General features: G+C 47.8%; 2 protein-coding genes across 2 annotated transcripts in view; both read right to left on the reverse strand.

Annotated features, from left to right (window-relative positions):
* Positions 1–740: 740 nt before the first annotated feature.
* On the reverse strand, positions 741–10,348 carry ALDH4A1 (aldehyde dehydrogenase 4 family member A1). Its single transcript, XM_042794988.1, has 15 exons — positions 10,161–10,348; positions 9,360–9,453; positions 8,965–9,057; positions 8,804–8,851; positions 8,264–8,419; positions 7,610–7,759; positions 7,412–7,486; positions 4,853–5,040; positions 3,890–3,963; positions 3,135–3,331; positions 2,711–2,758; positions 2,174–2,326; positions 1,836–1,957; positions 1,139–1,257; positions 741–1,031 (listed from the first exon to the last, which is right to left on the reverse strand). The coding sequence occupies exons 1-15, from the start codon at positions 10,193–10,195 to the stop codon at positions 919–921; spliced, it is 1,665 nt and encodes a 554-aa protein (XP_042650922.1). The 5' UTR covers positions 10,196–10,348; the 3' UTR covers positions 741–918.
* Positions 10,349–10,927: 579 nt separating this feature from the next.
* Positions 10,928–26,131, reverse strand: part of IFFO2 (intermediate filament family orphan 2) — a 43,311-nt gene continuing 28,107 nt past the window's right edge. The window contains exons 4-9 of the mRNA XM_042794817.1: positions 25,843–25,983; positions 23,950–24,092; positions 21,139–21,259; positions 18,775–18,864; positions 18,006–18,136; positions 10,928–17,243 (exon numbers count right to left, since the gene is read on the reverse strand). Coding sequence (XP_042650751.1) covers positions 17,138–17,243; positions 18,006–18,136; positions 18,775–18,864; positions 21,139–21,259; positions 23,950–24,092; positions 25,843–25,983 — 732 coding nt within the window. The 3' untranslated portion in view covers positions 10,928–17,137. The remainder of the gene's footprint in view (positions 17,244–18,005; positions 18,137–18,774; positions 18,865–21,138; positions 21,260–23,949; positions 24,093–25,842; positions 25,984–26,131) is intronic.

Below are 26,131 nucleotides of genomic sequence, written 5' to 3' on the forward strand. Positions count from 1 at the left end.
TTAAAATCTTTCTGCTTCCTTCCAGCAGGTACCCGAGGATCGGAGCAGTGGAAGCAGCTGTTAACCAGCGATGGGTAGCCCGACCTCATCACTGAAAATGAAACAAGGGGACTAAGTGGGGTGCTGCTGCTCCATCTGCCCGATGCCGGAGCACACCCCGAGGCCATCTGCAAGGTAACGGGCAGGCAATCCCGGCCCTTGGCTTCAGAGAGGTGAAATAAGGCACTTAAATTTATTTCCAAGCAGCACCAGGCTCACAGCTGCCCTCTCCTGGCACCATGAGCCTTCTGCCGAGTTCTGGTCCTACATCAAAAACATTTGGGTGTGTTGGGGGTTTGCTTTTGCTGGGGAACGGGGAGCAAATATGGCTCAGGGCTTCTACCACCTGGATCTCTGGTTTAAAACAAGCCAGGCTTTCCACAGCGCCTGGGAAGGCTGGTGCAGGCAGCCCTTCACTCCCAGTGATTTCTGCGGGTGCAGCTCACGCTCTGCCCGGGTAAAGGAGGCCTTGGGGACAGAGAAGGGAAGGACGTTGCTTTTTACAGGTGACTGGGACAGGGACAGCCTCTTAATGCTCATCTCCTGCTTTAATTCCAGCGCTCTCAGCCCCATCAAGGGGGAACTGCGCTGGGACACTTGGGACGGACAAAATGGGAGGAAAAGGGAACCTGGGGTCAGGGTGTGGTTCTGCAACCACACCTCCAGCCACCCCTCAATTAATCCCACAAGGACTTTTTTTCTTTTTTTTTGAGTTAACACTTTAATAATAATAGAATTTCTCTTTTAAAAATAAAACCGAAGCTCGTCGGGTTCAAGGTCAGTAGATTTAAGTGCTTTTTTTTTTTCTCAGGTTGTAGCTGCGGAGCCACTCTGTGCGTTGAGGATCAGTAGGACGGGCGCGGGGCGGGGGAGAAGGCATCACTGCATGTAGGCGTAGCGCCAGTCCCGCAGCGGCACGTGCGTTTCTTTGACGGCCTGGGGAGACGTCCAGCGCAGGATGTAGTGGGGGCCACCAGGTTTGTCGTTGGTGCCTGTTTCGGAATTAAAGAAAAATGCCAGTGACCGGGAGATGGAGGAGAGGGGAGCTGCCGGGCCCCGCAGGGAAGTGTCGTCTCCAGACAGGAGCTTTTTGTCTCACCCGAGATGCGGGAGCCCCCGAAGGGCTGCTGAGCCACAACGGCGCCCGTCGACTTATCGTTGATGTAGAAGTTGCCGGCCGCGTTGCGCAGCAGGTTCCTGGCTTCCTCGACGATTCTCCTGAGGAGGGACAGATACAGCCGGGACCATGACGCAAAGGGAAAAAAATTGTGCGGAGGCCTCGACCCTTCTATAGCAATTAAAATTGGGCGAAAAGCGTGTTCGCATTTCTTTGCACGTGTTTCCAGGACTGCAAGTTGTTTAACACACAGGGAAGCGGGTCGTGCATACTTAGAACTCAATTAATCCCAATTCTGACTTCTTTTAGTTTCCTTCTAGGGTTTATTGTTATCAAATGGAGGTGACTGATTGATTATAATTTAAGGATGGTCCCTCTCTGAGGTTACGCTGCTGTTAGCCCTCCTCCTGCTTAAGAGGGCTGGGGGTGCATCCTCTTGTATGCTCCAATCATCTTTGGGAGAGTTTCTCACTGAAAAAGCATTTTTGGGGGTGAAGTCATCCCCTTCCCTCCTCAGCGGGAGGGGGGCTAAAAGCAGCGTAAGCTTTGCAGGGAAATGCTTTCTCTTCCCCCTGCCCGTGCAGGGCAGGGGTTTGGAGAGAAGCGAAGGAGGGTGGCTCACCCCGGAGGGGGAAAAGCATCGCGGGTGCCGTAGGAGAGGGGGATTTTTGGCACTTACTTCTCCCGGGCGAAGATCGCCCCCGTGAGGCCATAGGGCGTGGTGGTGTCGATGAGCTCCAGCACCTCCTTGTACCGCTGCTCCGGGTACACATACACCGTGAGCACCGGCCCGAAAATTTCCTGCACAGCCGAAAAAAAAGCCATAAAGGGCTCAGCAGGGACAACCTCCAAAAAACAAGCCGCGGGCGCTTCGGCGCCTGATTAGCTAAAGCTGCGATGAAGAGGAACGTCCCTGCACCCGAATTACTGCCCAGCTCCTCTCCCCGCGCCAGCTCGGGCCCTTTTGCACCTTTCCTGCCAGCCCCCCCCGCCCACACCCCCGCAAGCTGCTCTCACCTCTTTCATGATGGGATCCCGTGGGTCTTTGCTCTCCACGATGCAGGGCTCGATAAAATACCCAACGCTGTCGTCGCAGCCGCCTCCTGCCAGGATGGTGAGATTGGACGACTTCTTGGCGTGCTCAATCCATTTCTTTATCCGTGCAAAAGACTGAGAAAAGGAAATAATAAAACCCAGTGTGGTTGGGGGTGGGGGGTGTCTAAAAGGAGGTTTGGGCAATCCCTTTTGGGGCTACGCTGCTCTCAGTGCTCTTCCAGCTCAGAAGGAGGGGCGGGAGCTGGAAAAACAGTCCTTGACACTCTGAACCTTACGTCTGAGAGAGTTTCTCAGCAAAATAATCCACTTTGCAAGAGGTGCAGTGACTAAAGCATGCAATACTCCAGGAGGGAGCAGAGGGCTGGTAATCAGCTCTGACTAATCACTGATGTTACTTTGCTGTAAGCAATAAAAAAACATTTAACTTAACATTTCATGAAAGCCTGGTGGTGTGACCTTCTTGCACTAGTAGAAAGCTAGTAGGAGAGATGAGCTCACCTTGTCATCAATCACTGCAGAGAAAAACGTCCCAAAGTCCTGGGCGGGCTGTGGGAAGCCAGAAAGGAGGCAAAGTAAGTACACGCCGTGCCAAAAAGCTAACTCTGAAATTAGGAGATGAAATTCCCCAAATAACGTTTCCCTCTACTCCAAACACCTCTGTTCGAGGGCACAAAGCTGCCCCTTTTCAATTAGTCTGCAGTATTCAGCAACTTACACAATCCTTCCTGCAGACGCTGGCTACAAGTTAATTTCTAATCACTAAAATAAGATGAAGGGGGGGGACGGAGGGGCGGTGGTGGGGAGAACCAGTGGATAAAAAGCTCGGTTCAATAGGAATTAGTAGCCAGTTACCGCAGTCTCTAATCCCATCAACCACCCGCTGAGCCGCAAAGCCCTTCAGCAGCCCGGCAGCTCCACTCACGTCTCCCACTTTGATCTTCCCGTGCTCCTCCAGCAGTTTCTCTTTGATCTGGGGCCACAGCGAGTCCGGGGCGTAGAGGCGGGAGCAAGCCGAGCATTTTTGGCCACCGTACTCGAAGGCCGAGCGCAGGGTCCCGTTCACCACGCTGGCCACGTCGGCCGAGCTGTGCACCAGGTGGAAGTTCTTCCCGCCACACTCTGGTGCCGGAGAAGGGAGGAAAAGAGGCAAGGGAGGAGCTGTCAGGGCTGGGCCACCTCTAAAAAGTACAAGCTACGGCCAGGTCCCTTCCAGGGGCTCGGCCAGCACTTGCCCTGCCTGGTCCACGGTTCCTCAGGGAACAGGGACAGTGCCACAATCCCGGGGAGCACAACCCCAGAGCTGGAGCAGGCTTACAAAACTGATGGAAAAGGGACCAACCCGAGTTCCCGAATTTAGCATGGAGGCTCTGCAACCCCAGAGCGTCACCTCCTCCCACCCAGGTGCCAGCTCCCCACCATAAAAGCCCATCCCGTGATGGTGGGAACTGGTGCCAAAAGCTCCTCCGAACACCCAGCGCACCCGGACGAACGCTCCTGCCGCGGGGGGTGGCTGGGACACAAGTTACTGTGTCATTTGCTCTCTGCTCACAGGGAGAGGAATCCTGGGCATCACCCTAGTTTCTCCCTGAGAAGGGGACAAACTGAGCTCTCCCTACCCTGTATGGCCTCCCCCCCCCCCCCCCCCCCCCAAAAAAAAAAGGTGTAAGTGGCAGTTACCTCCAGCCAGGCGTGGGAAATTGCGGTAGCGATCCAGGTTTTCGGATACCTGCTTCCAGAGCCGCTTGAAAGTCCTGGAAGAGAAAGGAGGAGCTGGTTAGTGAGCTCTTGCCTTTGGACAGGGGTGGCACTTGGAAAAGGCACATGTGGGTGATGTGCCCTGCTGAAGGGGACCCCAGCAAACCCCTGCACCCGTCCCCAAAGGAAGGGATGCCCTGCAAGGGGAAGAGGAGACGCTACCTGAGAATGTGACCCTAGGTCTCAAAGCAATGGCACCACACCACAACCTCATAGTTTTAATAAGAAGCTGTTGCAGCATCACAGGGAGAAGCATCCAGCAGAAGTTTCTGCTCTTTCCCTTTCCCCCCTTCCTTTCAGTCCTTACTGTGACAAACCCCTTGGCTGGAAAACAATAAAAATGCTAATAAACCTCCCACCAGGAGGCACAGCCACTAATACTAATTTATGAGCTTCCCACCTTTAAAGCACGGTGCTCATCAGACCATGTCCCTCCGCCGGTGGAGCGGGGTCCCTGGGTTTAATAGCCCACTGCAGGCTGCCGGGGCCCTCAGCGCCGCTAACACACCCCGACGCGCGGGCAGAGCACAGGTTTGCAAAGCCACGTGGAGCTGGCATCGCTCTGCCAGCGCGGTGAGGTTCGATAAGCCAAATCACAGCACCCCTGGGAGACAGGGCAGTGTCACACGCAAGTCTGTCTGTTCTCTGTGACTTGAGTTTCGCAACAGAAACTCCGGGCTATTAAATGCAGTGAGAAAACCTGCTTAGACACCTTTTTAATCAGTTTTAAAACCCTACTTTAATTACATTGTGTAAGGATGGCTGGATATCCGCCTGCTACCCTCCTCAATGCTGCCCTACGTGTTCAAAGGACCAGCAGATGAGGACCCAGCAGCATCTCAGGCAGCAGCTCCTCCCCCCGTGTCGCTCCCCGCCCCGACGTACGGCACGCTGCCGGTGAAGTTGAGCCCGCAGAAGTGCTCGGAGCTCGTGACGGTGTCTCCGAACACGGGCCCATCCGCCGGCACGAACTGCACGACGTTCGGCGGGAGCCCGGCTTCGAGGAGGATCTTGTAGACGGCGTAGCTGGCGAGCAGGGCGGTGTCGCTGGGCTTCCACAGGACCACGTTTCCCTGCGGGGAGAGGACGCAGTCAGCACGCGAGGAAAGGCTTCAGCCCAAACGCGGTTTGCAACGCTCGGATGCTCCAGCAGGAGTCTGCCCTGCAGCCCCCGTGGGACCGGAGCGACGGCAGCTTTGGTCGATTCACCACTCCCTTCTACCCCGAGCACTGGTTTTGAAAAGGATTGTGATTGCCCTGGTCAGCTGAAGGCACAAAAATCCTCTCTTTTCACACCACCGGGTCGCTGCACCAGCCTCTCCCACCCTGCCTTGCTGGGTTTTGCCTTCCCTAAGAGGAGCCAGGGAACACGGACCTGTTCGGTGTCTCGGGAAATGGGATGGAGCTGCTAAAAACGCGCTCTGTCCCTCGCTGCCACCAGCTCTGCGCGCGACCCGGCGGTGAAACGAAACCCCACGCCTGGATCTGCACGAGCGAACAGCGCAGTCGGCCGGGGGAAACAGCGCTGAAAGGCCGGCGGGGGCACCCCACCCCTTTGGCTCCGTGCCACCGTCCTCCCTCTGGCTCCGTGCGCAGCCGCAGGGCCCCGGGGGGCCCGGTGACCTCCCCGGCGTCACCGTCACACTGCTTGGCCCCCACCGCACGTGACCGTGCAACAGGGTCACAGCCCCAGGGGAACACGAGGGGGATTTTTGGACTCTGTCTCAACCAGGCGCCGCCGTTGCAGGGTCTCGCCGTGCGGGCAAAGCTCCTTCCCGCCCTCCCTGTAATCCTTCCGCTCCACACGGCGAGAAAACTAAACCGCACTCCGCGAAAAAATCTCCCAGCAACTGGGAAATCTGACTCGGGCCACGGCTGCAGCCAGGATGCCCGGCAGTCCGGACCCCGGGGCGGTGCAGCAACTGCTCCACTCCCGAGGAAATCCTGCTCCCAGCGCTGTGGCGGCATTAACCGCATTGATCTCTCCAGCTGTTTAGGCAAGAGCAACGTCTAATCCCCTGGGAAGCACACTGTGGTGACTAAAACACTGGGGCTCTAATTAATATCTACTTATTAACTACAATTTTCTCCTAAATTTAATTCCAGGAACCACCTGCTGCTGAGCTTTTCAAGCCACCCGCTGACGCCCTGCTCCTTTTTGGCCCAGGGCGAGCGGGGGGATCCATCACGCTGCAGCAGCCCGGCGGGAATTTATCAAGGAGGGAGAGGTGGATGCGCTGCAGGGTGCCCAAAACAGTTCGCCCAGACCTGCCAGCACAGGCTTGCCCCATCCCAGCAGTGTTTGTCTGCTCTGGGGTGACTTTATCACCAAATGCCCCAAAGTCGAGGATCTTCCTCAAATCCTGGGGTGGGAGGAACGCGTCTCCCTCCCCCAAAACACCTCCCAGCTCTGCATTAGCTTCGCCTTCTTCCTTCCTTCTCCCCACTCCTCCCCTACCCAAGTGACAGGTTCAAATGCTTCGCCTTGAATAAGGCTTTAGAATGCGACGTCCCCAAATTTAAAAACTTGGTGTTGTCGTCCCTTATGCCAGTCCCTTCCACCTCCAACACAGCACACTACAGCTGGAGGGGCTGCCTTTGGTGCCAGGATGAAAACTGAGCCTAATTAGTAAAGATGTTAGGACAATTTTGTGGTTTTTTTTTTTTCCCCAGTGTAACAGTAAAATAATTAATCCTGGCCCAAATTCATCAGTCTGTCCCCAAAGCCCACCCAGCAAAGGTTCCTGTGCTCGACGGGCACACTGGGCTGGGACACATACAGAAATGCTGTTTGCCAATATTTGGACTTTTTGGACCATCTTTCATGCCTGCCAGGATCTCCTTTTCAGTCTAAATGCCAGTGCCACGACCTGCTCTCTCCCACCTTCATCCTAATGCACCTGCTGTACCCAAAAAGTGTCATCCAAAAGGAAACCGAGCAAGGTGTCGTGACAGCAACCTGAAGCCTCATTCACAGAGCAAGCACCCCACAGGAAAATAAAACCCCGCTGTATTGCTTGTCTCCCCTCCCTCCTGCAGCACCCTGACCTTCTCTCGATCTCAAACCCAGCCTAGGTGTGAAAAGACACCTTGCTTCAGAATAAAGAGCAGGTTTGGACAGTTTTTCCTTTCTCAACGCTTCCCTCATCACACCTGTCCATCAGTGGACAGGTCTAAAATCCAGCCACTAGCACACCTTCTTGTAATTAAAGACATCTGTGCCTAATTGCAAAGCAGCTGATTGAAATCAAGGGGGCCAAGAGAAGCAGGACCCCAGGTGTGTCCTATTGAATGGCACCAAAGAACCAGGGAGGCCAAATTCGCCCCTTGGGGGATCCCAGACCAGGCAAACCGTGGCGTTGAAGAGGGGGTGCCCCCCCCCCCAGCCTTTCTCCGGACTCCTCTCCATCCCTCGCGCTCCTCAATCCCCACCACGACACTCACCATCAACGCCGGGGCCCCTGCCAGGTTGCCGCCGATCGCCGTGAAGTTGAAGGGAGAGACGGCGGCCACGAAACCCTGCGGGTGGGAGAGGGAAGGGACCGGTGGGTGCTCCCTCTCGCTGTGGCGTGCCACCGCAGCTCGGGGCAAAAAAAAAAAAAAAAAAAGGCAGCTCCAGGAGCAGGGGGGACAGCCCCTCACCTCCAGCCCCCGGTAGACCATGCTGTTGGTGCTGTCGCCCACGCTGATGGGCTGGCTGTTCTCCAGCTCCAGGGCGTGCTTGGCATTGAATCGGAAGAAGTCTATCAGCTCCGCAGCAGCATCGATTTCAGCCTGGATGACTGTTTTACCCTGCCGGGAGAGGTCACAGCAAATAAAAGCCCTGAGGGGAGGCAGCCACCGCGGGGGGGATGCGGGTTGCCTCTCTGCTCGCTTCCGAAAAGTGCAGCCCCGTCCTGCCACGTCTCCTTCGCACCGAGCAGCAGCAAACGCAGCCTAGGAGTGCCAGGAGACACCACATCCACCCGTGTGCCCCCCCCACTGCCCTTTAGTGCCTCCCCCCAGGGCTGCCGGGGCGTTCCGTGAGGGCAAAGCCTGCCGATCGCAGCCCGTCACAGGAGCTGATGCTGTTCCCGTGCTGCTTGACTCCCAGCCTCGCCTCCCTTCTGTCCCAGCAAAGAGGCAAGGATCAGCCTGTACCCCCTCGCAGCACAGCTGTAGGCACCTCTGTAGCTGTTCCCACTGCCAAAAAATACCTTGGCAGCTCTTCCAGCCCTGCTTCCTCGACTCCCAGCTCCCCAGATTCCCTCCTGTTCACCCCAGCTATCGGCCAGGTCAATCCCACGTCCCCATTACCTGCCCAATCATGGTTTTGGCCAGCACTTCTGCTCGCCTCGGGCCGCTCAGCATGTCAGCTGCCTTCAGAAAGATCTGGGCTCGGTCCTGGACAGGTTTCAGGTCCCATTCCTTCCTTGCTGCCAAGGCAGCTTTAATGGCTTTGTTAATGAGCTCCTGCAGAAGAAAAGGGGAAAGGCAGCAAGGAGGAACCCACCACCTCTCCATCACCAGGTTGGAGGGGAAAGCAAGGGGCCATCCACCCCCAGGCACAAACCACAGCAGCCACCTTCCTATCACAACCCCAAATTTGCAGCTCCCAGTACCGATTTATTCCAGGATCCCTGGGACTTGGAAAGCCAACACTTGTCCCCGGAGCTGCCCTGCTCACGATCTGAGCAGCGATTTGCGTTTCATCCACACTTCTCCCCTTGCGCCACGCTGCGAGCCTCACAACCCCGCTGCAGGATAAGGTTCACTAAACCCAGGCGAAGTGCTGCCGCTTCCCCCCTCCCCGAAAAAAAATGAAAGGAAGAGGGGCTGGCAGTGACACGCACTCACCTTGTCAGCATAGCAGTACTTGGCCACCTTGTGCGCATGATTAAATGGCTGAAAAAGAGAAGAAAGTCCTCTGCAGTTATCAGTCTGACAGATCCCCTTCCTGCTGGCTGCATCCCCCTGCTCCGTTCTCGCTCGTTAAATGAGTTTTCCCCCAAACTCACCGACAGCTGGTACCGCACCGCCGGCGTCCACACCTCCTCTCCCCCGATCACACACGGGATGGCTTCTGTCTTGTCCTTCAGCTCGGCGAGCGCCTAAGTGAGAGGAGGAGAGCGCGGCGCTGGGGGCTGCACACACAGACCTCCACCAGTCACCCCCACCTCCACCAGCAAAGGGCAACTGGGGGACAGGCTTCCTTCGGTCCCCTGGGGTGCCCGCGGGCTGGAGGGATGGGGACTGCAGTTACAACTCCAACTGTCCCCAAAGGGAAGGAGCGGGCGCTGGGCAGGACCTTCCCCCCCACCCTGGGGGAGAGCCCGGGGCTGCTGCACCAGCACCAGAAGCACAAACTGGGACATAACAAACGCCCCAAAATCCCAACCCCCTGCGGCGGTACCTGCTGAAGCGCTGCTCGCTCGGGGCTCCCCGGCTTAAACTCGAGGATGGGCTCGTTGGTCACCTCGAGGGCCGAGCGGTGCTGCCATCTCCTCCTGGGAGAGAAGCGAGACAGGAGCTGAACCCCACCTTGTTCTGTCCTTCCCTCTGCACCCCAACTTCCCAGCCTGACCCCAAACCAGCCACGCACGCCCCAGGCCCCGCGTTATCCCGCCGGTGACGATCCCGCAGCCGGGAGATGAGCCTGGACCTAGTCCCCAGCCAACTATCCCTTCTTACTATGAAAAAAAAAAAGAAAACCTAAAAGGACTTTCTACGGGGCGAGGTGCAGGGCACGCTGCGAATCGATGCCGGTTGCTCCAACACCCCGACGCGCTCCTGGCAAAGTCCAGGGCGCGGGGGCAAAAGCCGGGCTGGCCTCGCTCTGCCCCAGCAAGCCCCTGGGCCCTGGCAGCTTCAGGGCGGGCATTTCCCAACCCCGAGCACGAAACTGCCCCAAAAAGGGGCAAAAAAAAAAAAAAAAAAAGGCGAAAAGGAGGAGGAAGAGCTTGGGGAAGGCGCTCAGCAAGAAGGGAGGGCTGGGCCAGCAAAAGGCAACGCGCAGCAAAAAGGGGGCGCGGGGGGACATGGCAGCTGCACCCCTGAGCCTGCAGCCCCTGTGTCTCCCACCCGCCACGCGTGGGAATGCTGCAAGGGGGGGGTTCGGGTGGGGTTTTTGGGGGACGGGGTTTTGCCGGGGTTTGGTTGCTTCCCCCCCAAGGACGGGGGAGTGGGGTGGGGAAGGGGACCCCCAGGCACTCACCCGCCGCCCCGCAGCCCACGCAGCGCCCGCCACATCCCGGCCGTGCCCGAACCACCACCGAGGGGGGGGAAACAACAAAACCATAAAATTAAATAATAACTTTAAAAAGGGGGAAGGGGAGGGAGATGCCGCCGGAGAGGCCCCGCACGCTGTGCGTGGGGCTGCGGGGCGTGGCCCGGCCCGCCCTCCCCCTCTTCCCCAGTGGGAGTGGGGTGTCCCCGCCCGCCCCCACTCCCCCGCCCCTCCCCGCAGCGATGGTTGCGCCCGGCCAATGGGGCGGCCGCGCGCCGCAGCACGTGAGAGGAGGCGGGGCCGGTGGAAAGAGCTATAAAGAGGGAAAAAAAAGGAAATTAATTAAAAAAAAAAAAAAAAAAAGCAGCAACTTTTTTTCCTGTGCGGGGTGGTTCCCAGGCTCGGAGCGGAAATGGGGAGAGAAAGGGGAGCTGGAGCAGCTGCTTCGGTCCCCTTTAAGAAATAAAAAACGAAAAAAAAATTAATTAAAAAGGGGGGGGTTTAATGCAAAATGAGGTTCCAGGGCCAGGAGGCTGGGGTGGGCATGGGGTATTTCTGGGTGCAAAAAGGACAGCAGCGCCTTAAAAGGGGCAGCTGCAAAGTCCAAATTTTTAGGGGACCGTGGAGTATTTTGGGGACCCCAAAACACCTGGGCTGGGGGTCCAGGGAGATCCTCCCCCTCCTCAGATGCAAATGCACAAGCAGCTTTTGCCCATAAAAGTGGTGTCCAACCCAAGAATTAATACACAGAAGCATTAACCAGGAGTCTGGTATTTATTTTGTAGTGTTTTTTTTTTTTTTTTTTTTTCCTTGTAACCAGAGAATGACCATAACCCGTTTTCATCACCAAGCTCCCGCACACCCCCACTGCGGGGAGAAGCCCGGGGGTATCGAGCGAGGGGTCAAGTGCTGAAGGATGAACAGCTTGGGAGAGGCAGCACGGCCCTGGACAGACGGACATGGGCTAGGAGAGCAGAGCCATGGGGCTGGTTTTGGCACTAAAAAAGAGAAATGGAGAGAAGCCGGTGGAACTCAGAGGGGCAGGAATGCTCCTGGCTCTCGCCGCGGGCGTTTCTCCGTGCGGGTTAGATTGCTGAAGCCTTTGAGGGTCCAAAATCCACCGCCGGTAAGTGCATGTACAACGGGGGCTGCCCACAAATCCCCAGGACTTCCAGCCCCAGAGGAATCTATTTACATCTCAACTCTGGAGCAGGCTTGGGAGCTGGTTCATCCTTCGTCCTTTCCCCACCAGAGATCAAATAGCATCATCAGTTCAGTCTTTTTTCTTGAAAAGAAGCTAATATACAGAATATAAAGCACAATATTTACAACAGTACGGTAAACAGGTTCATTTCCACACTGATCAGTAGTCTGTTTTAATGTGTATAAAAGAAATTCTTACATGACCTAAGAGGAACTGACAAGAAGTGACACAGCATGGGGAAAGAGTCATCGATACCCTCCACTTAAAGACATTAAATAATAAATAATCATTTTTGGCAGAACTCAGCTACGTACACTTTAGCCGCAAGTAAGGTGTTTGAAGGACAGAACTGCATGTCTCTTGGTGAAACCACGTTACACAAGAAGTGTGTCTAGTGACCAAGCTCTTAATCATCCTCAATCCTTTCTAATAAAAAAAGAAATTTTAGGATTTCAGATGAAATCTGTGCAGTTTGGGCAGGCCACGAGCCATGGGCATTGGGTTTGTGGCACACTGGGGTGTTTTGCCATGGAAGTGATGCAGGTTTAAAGCCACCCCAGGATTTGTTTTATATATTATTAACATCAGTATTTCCTCCCAAGACAGAGCCAGCCAGACCTGCGAGCACCTCCTCTGCTTACAGAGGTGCTTCACTGTTGGAGTGCCTGAAATTAGGAGGGAATTGTCATTTCTACAAGCATCCAATACCCACTTCTTAAACACAATTTGTTGCTTCTTCAAAAGAGAAGCTTTGAAAGGCTCCCGCAAATGCGGAAGGGTCTCCAGACACTGAACTACACATAAAAACAGACAAAAAGAAATAATCAAGTGTTTCTTCACTACTCTGCCAAAGACTTGTGTTCAAGCCTTCAGTGCTCCCCTCTCCAGAAACAGGTTGGCAAGGGACTGAATTAAGAATTTGGCAGGTAGTGTTTCCAAGTTCACCTCTAAAACCAGCATTATTAACACCAGGATACTACGTATTGCCTTGATTGGCAATTTCTTTTCTCATTTAAAACTCAAACTGACAGAAGTTACATTCTACTAAAAGCTTAAAATCAAGCATTTCGGTGACTTAACACTGAAGGCAAAGATTTTTAAAACCTGCGTGTTCCCCTGCAACCAAGTCCTGGACCAGTGCAAAAGAATAAAAAAACAGAAGCCCTGAAGCAAAATGTGGAAAATCCTCATCAGGATATTATTACACCATGGAAGCACTATAACTTCTTAATTTTGCTGTGATAAATCATGCTTTAAACATTCAGCTCTAAAATGAACTACTCTCAAACGTGAAACACAATCAGAGACTTCCCAGTACTGCAATTCTTCTCCTCGCACGCTCCAACACAAATGTTCTTCCACGTTTTTCCACAGCCAAGGGAAACAAAAGGAAATAGCTGCTTTACAAAGACCGCAGCGCTGTGGCAAGGCTGCGAGCACCCACCGATCGCGTGGCTTTTCCTCAGCCAACCTTGGGCCAATGACCAAAGTTGTATTTTTGCTGGCAGGAATGGTTTTGCAAGAAAAAAAAAAAAAAAAAAAGAAAAAAATTTTGTATTAGAAGCAGCTTTAGATATTCAGGCACAATTCTGATCTATTGTTTCATCAAGTTAAATCCAATTTATACCGGTGTAGACAAACAGAATTTATCTTCCAACCAGGTAGAACACAAAACCCACTCTGGGGCAGATTTTAACATTCCGGTGCTGCAATCACCCCTGGTATTTAGGGGAGCAAACTGAGGGCCTTACCCTCTGCAGCAGGATGCCTTACAATCAGGGGAAGAAAAAAACCAAAACAAAACAGGGGAAAAAACAACAATTCTGCAGTCACAGAAAAGCTGTTAGCCTGTTTTGCTTTCCCCCCTCTCTTGCTGCGAGGAAGCGAAGGGCGAGTGCTTCACAGCCAGACCTGTTAGGTTGTTCCCGTGTTGTCACTTGCAACTGCTGGAGAATTTGGAGTCCCATCAGAGCAGAAGATAATTTACAAGGGAATATCTGCATTTGCTAACAGAATTCTGTCTGCATTTTAAAAACCTCTAATAAAAATAGAATATATACTGTGGTTTTTTATAAATAGATTACACATTTAGCTTAATGAGTTTCATTACATTTCCCCCCACTTTTTTTTTTTTTTTAAACAATTTTGTTTTTTCACTGTGAACTAATATGATAATTACTAAGTCTTTGAAAAAGTGTTTGTACCACATCATTCTTTGGACATTTTTGAACATGCATCCACAAAAGCAACTGCCATTTGTTTACTGAAAACATGTTTTGTACAAACCCATTTTAGGAATTTGATCTATTATTACACTGCTAACAAGCAAAAAAATTTGCTTCCTTGAAATCCCCTTTTAAAAAATGAAAAACAATGAGGAGGATTTTCTGATTGTAAGTCTAAAAAAGTGTCAATATGACACCGCATTAAGAATAGAAAACAAAAATAAAGTATTTACAGCTTTACAAAGGAAAAAGGAAGAGGTCATCAAAATCATTTCCAGCATTTCCACAATTTTTTCTCTGGCAAGCTTTTGATCTGGTTTCTAGAGAGTGGTTATACACAAACAGAACAGGACCACTGTCAGCTAAATCAGCAGCATGGCTTGAAACTAAACCAAAGACCTCCTAGGGAAACTTCCAAGGACCAACCCTCGTAACTCCTGACAGGTTGATCTACCAAGTCCTATACAGTTTAAATGAAAATAAAACCCCAATCCCAAGTATGAAAACACCTTTTCTTCTTTAAAAATGGATTACATATGTTTATAAGAAACAGACACCAACCACCATGGTAATTTACTGTCATACATATCACCATCGTACACATTATTTCTATGCCCTCTACTATAGCCCCACATCCCTTATACTTATCAACAAATACAACCCTATTACAGATGCTCCTCAATTATGGCTATGACAAACTGTAGGTTACAGCTAGCTTGTTTTGACAGCTGAATTTCTGCTTCTTCACTTGGCTCTCACTGTCAAACTGAGGATATTCTGTCCTATCCTCAACATACCAGCTACTAGCTTCAAGAACACTCAGCCTTTTTCCTACTAGGACACTGAGTTTTAAAGAAAAACAAAACAAAACAGCAGCTAAGCTGGACGGCTGTTAAAATTGCTCAGTTTCTCCAGTACCAAAGAGCATTTCATAATTGAGGAGAGCTGAACGGCAGCCTCTGACGAGGCCGGCTCCCTGTGCAAGTAGATTGTTTAACAATGCCTCCACCAAAGTCACTAAAGCATTACAGACATTCAGCTTTGGCAGATGGTTTCTCAGCCTCGTGAGAAACCACGTATTAGCAGCTGAAGTTCATACAGGCTTGAAAACCTTAAGAGTACTTTATTGAAAACATGCAGTCCCAGCCCCCTCAAAAAAATATCACATCTCTTGCTCCCACCCCCACCCCCCCCAACTTGCAGCCCTAGTGAACATGACTTTAACCACTTTGGCCACCTAAGAAATAATAGGAATGAGCACTTTGGAATAAGGTTTCTTTTCCAGAGAAAAGTTATCTACATTTACATGATGAAACAGGCTTTGAAAAAGCCCCTAACCCCCACCACAGGAACCAAGAAGTTGCTAGCTACTCTGTGAATAACTGCACTGAGTATTTCAATCAGCGAGGAAACCACAAGAATATCCCTGGATCTGTTTTCTTGGGCAGAAGCCACCGATTGTGGATCGTGACCTCCACATTGTGGATCCAGAGGGATCAGCCCGGTACCCCTCCCCACTCTGTAAAACACAGGGAGCCCGTTTGATTCGCGTGGCCTAAAAGCACCATCATGTCCAAGCAGGAGATGGACCTGAACAGCGATGAGACTCCAGGCAGCAACACAGGAAACTCGAACTGAGAAGAGATTACTGTACCCAGAGTTACGGTGTGAGCAGGAGCCCTCTGAGGTCCTGCCCCTCTGCGTAGCTGCACAAGACGGAGAGGCATTTCTGCCCAGGAACACGCCATTTGCTGAGACAATTGTGCTCTTTTTGGAAGAAAGCAACACTGATCTATACTGGCTGTATGCTTACAGTGCAACCCCACTGATATCAGATCAATACACAAGAGAGGCTTGGAAACAATACTCAGGAAGCTAAAAAGATTGGCCAGCTTACCTATACATAACACTGAGAGGGTGCTTAAATCAGGTATTTCACTGCCCAGTCCTAGCACTGCTCCTACATAGCAGTTTCTAAGCTTCCTGGCAGGAAAAAAAAATACATTTGGTATTTACTCCAAGTCTTGCAACTGCTAGTTAACTACACAGTTACCTTTAGGCAGTATTAACAACACTTTCAATCTTGGTCAAAAAAAACAAACAAACAAAAAATTATTGGCTGAGGTTTATACCCTGTTTTTACCTGGCTGAGGTGCTACAATTCCCATTAATAATCATGAACAGCTTGATGATGCCAGAGTTTCCTCAAATACCACCAAGTGATCTGACTTTTGATCCTGCTTTCTCCTGTGTAAAAATACAGAAAGATTGACAAAGCCTAGGTCTTCTCACTTTCTCACAGAGAAAGCACATGGCTGTTCTTCCCTAATTCTAGGGCAGCAGTTTGGGATTTATTTTACTACGCCCTAAAAAAGATTACAGTATTTTCCAATGTTCAGCTGTTCTGAAGAACAGTGGTCTGGAACTCTCCCAGTGTCATGTCTCAAGCCTACATCTATACCACCACATGTCAGTATATTCTGATGCTTCAACTATTCCACTCTAAACATCATGAAAGCAGCATAAAATGGAGTTATCTCCCTGTCAGCAAAATAAAATCTGCAAACACTATGGTTTAAAAAAAAAAATCCTGGGAAAAAAAGAAACCACAAAACATGGGAACTGAAGGGCCGATTCCCCTCTTAATCCAATCACTGGAAACAAAGGCATTGTAATACAGACATTCTTCCTCAAAAGAAGCTCTACAGATAACTAACATGTGCAAATGTGTTTTTAGCTTTCCTTTCCCCAAGAGATAACTGTAGCCCAGCAGGGACCAAACATTCCATATAAATAAGGCGAGCTTTTTTTTTTTTTTTGCATAGTAGTTTATCAGTGATAGTCCCACCCCACTGAACCCTCCTTTATCCACCTGCTTTGCCACCGAGCTGAGACCTGCTTCTTCAGATTCTGGAGTCTAGCAGAAAGCTCATAGAAATCTCAAAGGCTCCTTCACCCAGAAAGATGGAAGGAAGAAATTCCTTTTAATATTGTATAACTGCTTAATCCTAAAAGCTGTCTCTAAACCCGCTATTATTTTTAAATGTTTACAGTTCAATTTGGAGGCATTGTTTTTTGTGCCAGACATTGGTAATTGTACCATAATTGCCTTGGGTTTGCTTCTCAGTTTGCCAGCATTCCCTTTGCCAATCAGTGCAGCAGTTCAATAAAACCATAAGCTTATTGAAATACCCAGAGCCTTTGCAGCACCATTCTCTGCTGCTACCAGATTTTTTTTAAATAATATTTTTTATAAAAACACCTGCTATTAATATTCCACTGGAGCTCAAAGTGGCTCAGCTTGGGGCAAAGGCACAATTAAAACCGTGTTTTCTTACAGGACTCTGCATTTATGATTTGTATAACAATAGAAATTTACAGCACCAATCCTTGGGTGGGGTGGGGATGCGTGTAGGAATGAGTCCTTAGAAACCCTGTGCAAGGGCTTACAAGTCTTTCTTTTTTCCCCCCATCAGTGTATTGTTTTTTAATCTTTTCTTGAATCTTCCCTTTCACCAGAATGCTCCAACTACGTATCAGCTGACCATGGGCTCCACATCCGTCTCTCTGTCCAACTCGTCCTGAATTTCATCTGTATTTCCTGAGTCGCTGCTGGCTACAGAGCTGGGAGATGGAGAATTTCTATAGAAAAATTCAGAGAAAGGTTTAGACAAAAATTTAAATATCTATGACAGAAGATAAAAAAAAAGGAACCTTTAAAGAAAACGGTCACTTTCACTTCCCAAAACAATTTAAAATATCATTTAACATTAAACTTTGGGTTTACCGTAAATATCAGTAGTAAACCTAAGCAGCTCATGTGCTGCCACCCCCACCCCTGCCATCTCCTCTACAGACACAAAGACTGCCCTACATTTACTGATGGGGAAATGGACACTAAGTCCAATGAACATGCTACAGAGACTCTCATCATCCCTAATATGTAGAGTCTTGAAAACTCAAAAAAATTTATCTTGTTCTTTTAAGCTAGGATGTGTACTGGGGTGAGCAAGAGATATGAAAAATCCCTCACAGTATAGGGTTCTTAACACGTGAGAAGATTAAAAACCAAGTTCTTTAACTAAGTCCACAGTCAATATTTAATTTGGGCTTTTGTTTGAGAGTTCTAGATCTATGACGTTAAGACTAAATGCCTGTCCAAGTTGAAGACCCCTGGTTTTACCAATAGGTCTTGAATCCTTAGAAGCATTACTGTGTGTAGGAACCTATACACTGTTAACAGGGTTCCTTTTAAGGCTGACACTTGACCCTGAACAAAACGAGGTTAGCTAAAGGACAAAGTTTAGGACAAAATGATACTATTGCCTTTAAAGCAACCTGGAAGAAAACAAGGGCAAAATAAATTCTTGAAGCACCCCAGGCAGCATAGTAATATCTCATTACCTGTCAGCTGAGCCTTTGATAAGCCTACGACAGGTTTCCATCTGTACATCCAGGCCCCTTTTCATACTACACATTTCCATATATTCATGAAGGTGGCGATTCATGTCACTCTTGGCTGTGGCCAATTCCAGCTGTAAGAAATAAGAGAAAATAATCAGCCTAAAGGTAAGTACCTAGCAGCTTCTCCCAGCTTCACCCCATTTTACATACTGGTGGCGATGTTAAAGCTGCCCGGAGCCAAACCAAAACACCCGCACAATGTATGTTTAACCTCAGAGTTGTATACTGCCAATGTATTCATCAGCTCATGAAGTGTACTTTAATCAGCTCTCGTGTTTTTTTATGCTGCCTGGCATCTTGTTTGTCAACATGCAGTAATTAATGAAAGCACATTCTAGGCAGGGCAAGGATTTTGAGAAGCTACAGCTGTTGTGTCTGGCAACCTCTAAGGCCATGTCTTGTAAAGCATTTCCCAGTGTGACAGTGGATATGCAAGGCAAATAGGGGGAAAAGAATAATAGTGCCTTTTTATTCTCTTTGTTCTGAAGGTTCTCTCTCCATCAGCTACAGATTTATGCTTACTCAGTAACAGTGCTGTATAGAGAATGGTATTTAGAGAAAATCCCAAGGGTATGTCAAAGGAAAACGCCTTTGCATTCTCAGATATATAGACATTCCATCTTTCCCTCTGTGGGTATACTGGACCAGAATGCTGTGCATGTTTTCATACATTCGAAACAATTCATACTGTCAGGAACCAATTCTTTACCTCTATCTGCCCTATTGTTTCTTGGTATTCCTTGTCTCTCGTTTTAAAGAAAGACTCTGTTTCGTGAATCAAGTTTCCCAGGTTTTCTTCCTGCAGGGGAAAGGACAGCACAAAGAATTAGCCAGAAACTAATAAGGAATTCAGTAGCAGACTGGAGATTTTCTTATTTATTCTCATTCAGAAATGCAGGTTGTTATGCTCTTTCATGCAAAGCTGGTTTGTCGTTGGTTTGTTTTTTTTTTTTTAATACATTTTTACGCAGACAAGTGATATTCTGCTTCTTAAACTGGCATATCGAGAAACACATGGAACAATGACCATGGCTTTGTACAACAGAGAAAGTCTCTGATCAATGAACCTACAGACCAAGGCTCCAGCAATTAAACACAGACAGATACCTGATGCATGCCAAAGAACCAAAACCATGGATCTTCCTGAAACTTTCACAGGCTGATCACACTTAGATAGATTGTAATTGCTCTCCAGCCATGAAACAATTCCTCCTCGTGTTGACCACACCACTACTAACAGCTTTGCACTGTAATTCTCATCTTCCAGTTGCATATTATAACTCTCAAGCCCTTTCAGTCTCCATTTCCTCACACATATGCTCTGCACTTATTGTTTCCTTCTGGAATTCTTCACTTAACTGCTAGGTAAAGCAAGCTCACTCCTGCACACTACCAATGAAAATATCACACAGAAGAACACGTGCTGTCCCTGACAGACAGCAGCTCCTGTAACATCATTGCTTTGGATTGGCAATGCAGTCTGGGCTACAAAACATACAGCACTATTTCACACTGTCAAAGAGACAAAAACAATGTCATTGTTCTCTCTTTCATGTTATCACCTACCCCCTTTTTCCAGAAAAAAAATCATCAATTTAATGCAACTGCACTGATAAGCATTAATTATGTTTCCATCCTTTGGCCACATCTGTGGCAGCTTTATCAGGATCATACCTGCTATCAGTGTCAGGCTAACCAGCCTATAGCTACAAGAATCATTCCATTTATCCTTTTTATATGCAGAAGCGCTTTAAGGAGGAAGGTCAGAAAAGAAGGTGGTTAGGGCACCATGTAAGAACTTGAAAGGAGTAAAGCCAGCTGAAGGAAGATTCAGGCATGTAAAGCACTATGTTAAAGACCAGGCACAGATGGAGCAGTCTTTATTCTGAATCTCCATCTACAAGACAAATCTACCCTTCCCTTCTATAATTTTCATTTAGAAGGATTTAAGCTTCTTAAAACCTTTAGAGTTTTTGCACGGAAAGTCTGAATTCGGCAATATTCCTCTGATAGCTGTGCTTATACACGCACACATGGGTATATGCAAATAAATCTGTCACTAATTCCAGCACATGGCTACACATTATCACTCTGCCACTCTCCCTGCTCAAAAGATGACACGTAGCTAAGTACGCTGCTTTCTGCAGTCCTAGCACTTCTGAGTAATCTCCGCAGTTTCAGAGTATGCCAGATGATACACAAATGGGAAGATGTAAATTAACACACCCCTGGCAGTCAACACAAGACAATATTCAGGAGACTGCTGCCTCAGCATCTTTACACTACAGCGATGATGGAAGAAGGCAGGATTATTTCTTACCTACTGCTGTCGTGCTACTCAGTAACGAAATAATAGCATCGCGTTTAAGACCACCCGCACAAAGCCAGGCCTTGCCATTTCAATCACTCTTTCGGCTTGTTTAAAAAGGCTCAGCAGCCACTGAATAAGGAAGCATGCAGCCATTAGCTTACTTTGCATGGGATCTTAATGATTAAAAGCAAGCTGTTTATCATCCACCAATGCCAGGAGTTTCCTATTGACTGGGAAGATGGAAGCACAAGCTTCCCAGGTTCTGAAGATCCCTGGGGCCTTACAGAGTCCTGCAACCACAGCTTCTTTGTTTGTGATGGGGTATACATACTTTAACATCTTCCACAGATAATCCCCCCACACTACTGTACTATTTTGACAATTAAAGTGTGAATGATAATCTACAGAGAAAGTGAGATGCGGCATGGAAGATATAGGGCTTTAGATAAAGGACTGCTTAAGGTGACAGATTGTGTGATGCTCTCACAGCAGCTAGAGGCATTAGATCTTTTGACACTCACTTGGTACTTTTAAATTCTCAGTTTGAACGAGCAGAAGAAATGAAGTTTGGCAAATAAACTGATTGCAGACTGAAAAGCAACCATAGAGAGAAAGCACTAAGAGGATTTTAAAATCAAAGCAAGTTTGCGTGGCAAACTAGATCACCAGTCAAATATCCAAAGGCTCAAATGGCTAAAAGAGCAGCTGAGGAATACAGTTTCTGCAGAGGATAGTTCAAGAAAATAACAGAAATAAACTCACCTCTCCTTGGAGGTCAATTGAAGGATTGCAGTTTGTGAAGTCTTCCCAAAGAAGCAACGTTTCCTCATTCTCCTCCCATGTTAAACTATCACAGTCATCATCAAAATCAAATGTTTCACGACTGTTAATATAACAGACAAAGCATTAGTGAAAACTACTCCAGCCCAACTCCCTCAGTCCTTTAATTAATCTTCTAGAAAAAAAGGGCTACGAGAAGTGAATGAAGGAGACAACGCAGCAGCTGAAAATCCTCAGTTTTTACAAACAGGCTTTGCCACTGTCCAAGTCCCTTGTTCCTGAGCTCTTTACAACCCCAAAGCAGAATAAAAGATCCTTGTTAGCATTCCTGGTTCAAGTATACAGTCCTAGCTCTGTCCTCCAGATGGTGCTGCACATTAGTTTCCCCTGTTTGCAAAACTGCAAAAATATTTCACACTATTCTTTTCATACATGGAAAAATGAGCCCAAACACACTTCAAGGAATTTTACAGGAAACAGCCACCAGAAGACTCCCTGCTGATTTTCATGTTGAAGTTCAGCCAACATTTTCCCTGCAGCACTTAAAAACATTATTTTCAAAAGTAACAACTACAAAAAAACTGAACCCCAAAATGATGTGCAGGTGAGCACAAATACTTATTGTTGACTTGAACAACAAAGATACTACAACAGCCGCTTAAGACTGAGAACAAACAGTGGCAAGAGTGGCCTTTGACACTGTTATTTGGTCAAACCCCTTTAGTACTGTCAGTTGTGCAATAAAGGAAAGTTTCAGAAGGCACTTGAGTCCCTTTCGGTTTGAACAGCAGCAGAACAAAACACTAGTAGCTGCTTCTTGTCCTTGTTAAGGAAGTCTGACAAAAATCTGAAATTGCTCCCAGAAGCAGTCTGCTAATTTCAGACTGATGCATTTTTATTACTTTAGTTCACTTCCTTTTAAGCAGATAACATCTCAGTCCGGAAACCGAGTCCAATACTGTCTTTAGGAGGCTGAAGAGCTTGGCAAGAGAGACCGGCTATTTGTCTATACTCAGCATGACTTTAAAAAATAATTTAAAAAAACCCCAACAAACTTGGACATACATGATTGTGCCTTTTGCAATTCAACTCCTTCAAATCAGTTTCTTTTTGCAAGAGCTATCACTGCCAGAGAGCACAAAGGCTCCCAGTTCTGACTGCTGCTTATTCCAGCAGCTCAAAGACTGCTCAAAGCCGACTGCATTTTGACCTCTTAATCTTTCAGTGTCTAGTAGTAAAGTTCATTACAGACAAAATACAAAGTTGCTTTCAGTTTCTGTTAATGAGATAATATTTTTCAAATAGTGGAATAACTTGTTTTCTACATCACAAAGCCCCCAAACCCAGACATCCTTAGAAATGCACCACCTTCAGTAAGTCATGAACACTGTTCTACATCAAGCCAATTAGCATGTAACAAGATTCCTGCAGCATTAGATGCCAAATAAGATAGGAATTTCATTAACAGCACCAATAAAAACTGGGTATCACAGAACAGGTTTAAGAAAAATATTAAAAACTAAATGCATTACCGCACTTGTAGCTACGTTTTTTGCTTTAAGCACACTATCTGCTGTCACACTGAATTCTAGCGGTGAAGTCAAAAATTTGTATTTATTGCATGGAATATTAATAAGGGCCTAGAGACATCTAAAACAAGAGTCCCAACAAGAGGAGTTACCTACAACTTTTGTAAAAACCATGCTTCCTATATGTGAAATTCAGGAAGAAAGAAGAGAGGAACGCATTCTGAAAACAGAACTTTTGGCAACATTTGACAACAGAAAAGGAGCTAGAGCTCCTTAGAGAATTTCTTGCATACTCCTACATACTAAATACTGTCCTACATTGTGTGGGAAAGTACTGGGAATTCTTCCCCCTGCGGTCACTGCAGAAGTTGGCAGAAGACACCCATGTTCAGATGCTAGGGAAGTCAGACCTATGGCGCTTGCTGAGGCTTTTCTCTGGCACAAAAAACAAAACAGCAGAGACCCTCAAAAATCTCGCCAGGCTGTGGTCATGTCCATTTCTAGAACAGAAGGAAGAACAGCAGGACACATTGCCAGCTGGCTTCCTGAACTGCTTTCTGTAGCATCAAGGTGCAGAGAGACTTCACAGCTTCCTAAGATTCGTGTTTGTGGTAAAGCTTTAAGCAAAACAAGTTGCAATTCCTCCAGTTCGTGAGATCGGAGTTTGCAGCAGGGCTTACAACACTGACATCCTTGGAATCTATAAACTGTCATCCACTGCTACAACTGAACTTCTGGGCAGATCCACCACTGGCATTGGCCTATAGCTCAACTGAGAAATCAAGTGAAATACTACTGAAATTTATATCCATTTTGAACTGAGCTTTCAGTGACATTGCCAAATTCTATCCAGCCCAAGCAGCAGCAAGGTTTCTTCCAAAACTCTAGAAATCTAATATGCAGCAAAACATACAGAACAGACTCAAGTTTTCTACCTTTTTTTTTTTTTTGCATGTTTCTTCTTTTGATACTGTTACAACAGCATATAAACAATCTAGTTTTACTACTGTATTTTTATATTCTCTACAGTCCTTGAGTGAGGTACGAAAGTCTATAGTACTTAAGGGAGGAACAAACATCAATTTCTGTTAATTTTATTTGAACTTCCAGGAAACCTTCAAGGATGTGCCATCCCGGCAGCTCAGGTTCAACTCATAGTGAGCACTGGGTGGAAAAAAGTAATACTACTTTTCAGAATACTTGAGTTCTGGGATTAAGTCTGCATTTCAGAATAAGTTTTCCCCACGTTTTCCATGATACTCACAGCTGATTAAACATACGCTTCATTTCATCTGTGATGTTCAGCGAACAGCTGACCTCATCATCAGAGAACCTGCCATTGTCTCCGTCCTGTTCAGAGAGGTCATCGTCAGATGGGAGCTTGCGTTCCTTCTTCTTGGACGCCACCTTAATTAGAGAGAAGAACAGTAACTAGAAGGTTCAACTGAGGTGCTGTGCCATGAGGGGCAGAAATAAAGGAGAGCCATTAGGTTTGAGCGAATATAACTGTTCATCAGTTCCCAGGCAATTCAGGGATTGCTGGTATTCAGGACAGGAATTGCATCTGTTAATGAGTGGTGAACGCAGAGCACAAGGAAGCAGTTCAGAACGGCGAAGAGCAAAGCAAGCTGCAGGCTGCCAGCGCTCTACAGATGTTCATCTGCTCACTGACATCAGTCTATAATCTACCAGAGAACATGCAGAGGTTAGAATGATACAGGGTAAAAGCATAAGCTGGCAGGAGTGCCCAGGCAGCAGGCTCGAGAGCAATGACAGAACTCTTCCTCTCCTGCCACCACCACAGGCTGTTGTTCCCAGCAATGAACCACCACGAAAGAGTAGACAGGAAGCTTTTCTAGATAAGCTTTTATTTCAGGGTCATTCCCACCCCATCAGCAGAGGCAGACTGCTAAACTTCAGGTTGACAGCAGAAGGGTTAACTGAACCATGAAAATGCCTGGACAGTCTTGAAGAAATTAAGTTCATACACGTGCAGAGAACTCAAGGGATACCCCTGCAAAGGGTGCAAAGGATCACTTCTTCATCTGAGGACTGTGAACATAAAAGATATTCACAGATGGTGCCACAGAGTCTCAAACACACAGTCTACTCCCAACCTACTGCAGTTTTTCCTCTACTTGGCACGTAAGCCGTCCCTTATTGGTTTTGTTCTCCATGATGATCATTTTAACCACTGCATGCTTGACCAAAAGTGCTCTTTGCAGTTACCTTTGAGCAGAAAGACATCGCAATTCTACTCAAAGACTAGAAGGAACCACTAGCACAATGCCATGGCTCAACATGTTAGAAAAATAATTGTCCCCCATAAGGAGATTTAAGTCTTTTGGGATACATAAGAAAAAAAAAAAAAAAAAAGAAGTCAAACATTTAGGCAACTTCACCATAGCCAGAAAGCACAACCAGTAGCGACCACAAGGATCTTTTACAGTGGTTTTGTACAGCATTTAGCACACTCTATGGCCTCACCCTACAGAGAAAAGCATCAGACTTACTGAAAGACTGAACGAGACATTTAGATCAAAGTAGAAGCAAGCTGGGTTAATCGGAATAGAAATTGCAGTTATGACAGAAGACCAACTGCATTGGGAGTTACAGGTTTGCTCCACGCAGAGCTGTAACTGCTTGCTTTTGGAGCAAATTCAATGACTTTCCTACCAGCACCAAGGAGCCACAACAGCTTAAGGAGAGCAACTGGAGTTTCTAGTCTCACAAAGCAGTCATAGCTCACCGCCACAGCAGCATTATTTCTGGCCACAAAGTTCAAACCAGAAATAAGAACATTCAGATGACAGGCCTACAAGTTTAAAACCTCTCACTGTGTAAAGGGAACAAATGCAAGGAAGCCATTTATACAAACCTAGACCCTGTAATGCTTTGTTTCCCTGCCTTCATTGTAAACTAGCATCAGACTAACAGCATGTCTTAAAGGTCATCCTGAGACTTCTTTTTTAAACTCTCTAAATTTTGTGCTCTTAATACTACAGCAGCTTCTGCAGAAGAAGCTACACTTCAAGACCGAGAAAGAAGAAGATAGGTCTACATAGAGAAATTTCCAGAAAAGGCAAATGACATGGACCATACTCCTCAACACTTCTCCCTCTTGTCCTACCCTATGGAAAATTCATGGCCTAATCACCTGGAATATCTTGGAAACGTCTTCAGAGTTGCGCTGCTGCGCTACATCACACAGCTTGGCTGTGATATCGATTCGCCGACAGATGTCCATGTCCACCTTCATGGCCTTTTCTTGAATCTTTGTGTCCAGGTCTGTCATGGGCTGCAGGAAGGACAGTAGTGATTATCTTCTATTATTATACAGTTCAGGAAAGAAGAGATACCCCACAGTATCTCTCTAACCCCAGGGCATACCATTCTTAAACAATATTACATCTCCTCCAGGAAAGGCAGTACATGGACAATCTAAA

Source organism: Tyto alba, unplaced genomic scaffold, assembly GCF_018691265.1.
Source record: "Tyto alba isolate M040663 unplaced genomic scaffold, T.alba_DEE_v4.0 Super-Scaffold_20000042, whole genome shotgun sequence".
In the NCBI taxonomy this organism is placed as follows: Eukaryota; Metazoa; Chordata; class Aves; order Strigiformes; family Tytonidae; genus Tyto; species Tyto alba.

Coding starts and splice junctions, on each gene's coding strand:
- ALDH4A1 (XM_042794988.1), bottom strand. CDS start 10,195: ATGTGGCGGGCGCTGCGTGGGCTGCGGGGCGGCGG. Junction 9,454..10,160: donor CGTGGGCTGCGGGGCGGCGG/GTGAGTGCCTGG, acceptor CTTCTCTCCCAG/GAGGAGATGGCAGCACCGCT. Junction 7,487..7,609: donor TGGTCTACCGGGGGCTGGAG/GTGAGGGGCTGT, acceptor TCCCACCCGCAG/GGTTTCGTGGCCGCCGTCTC.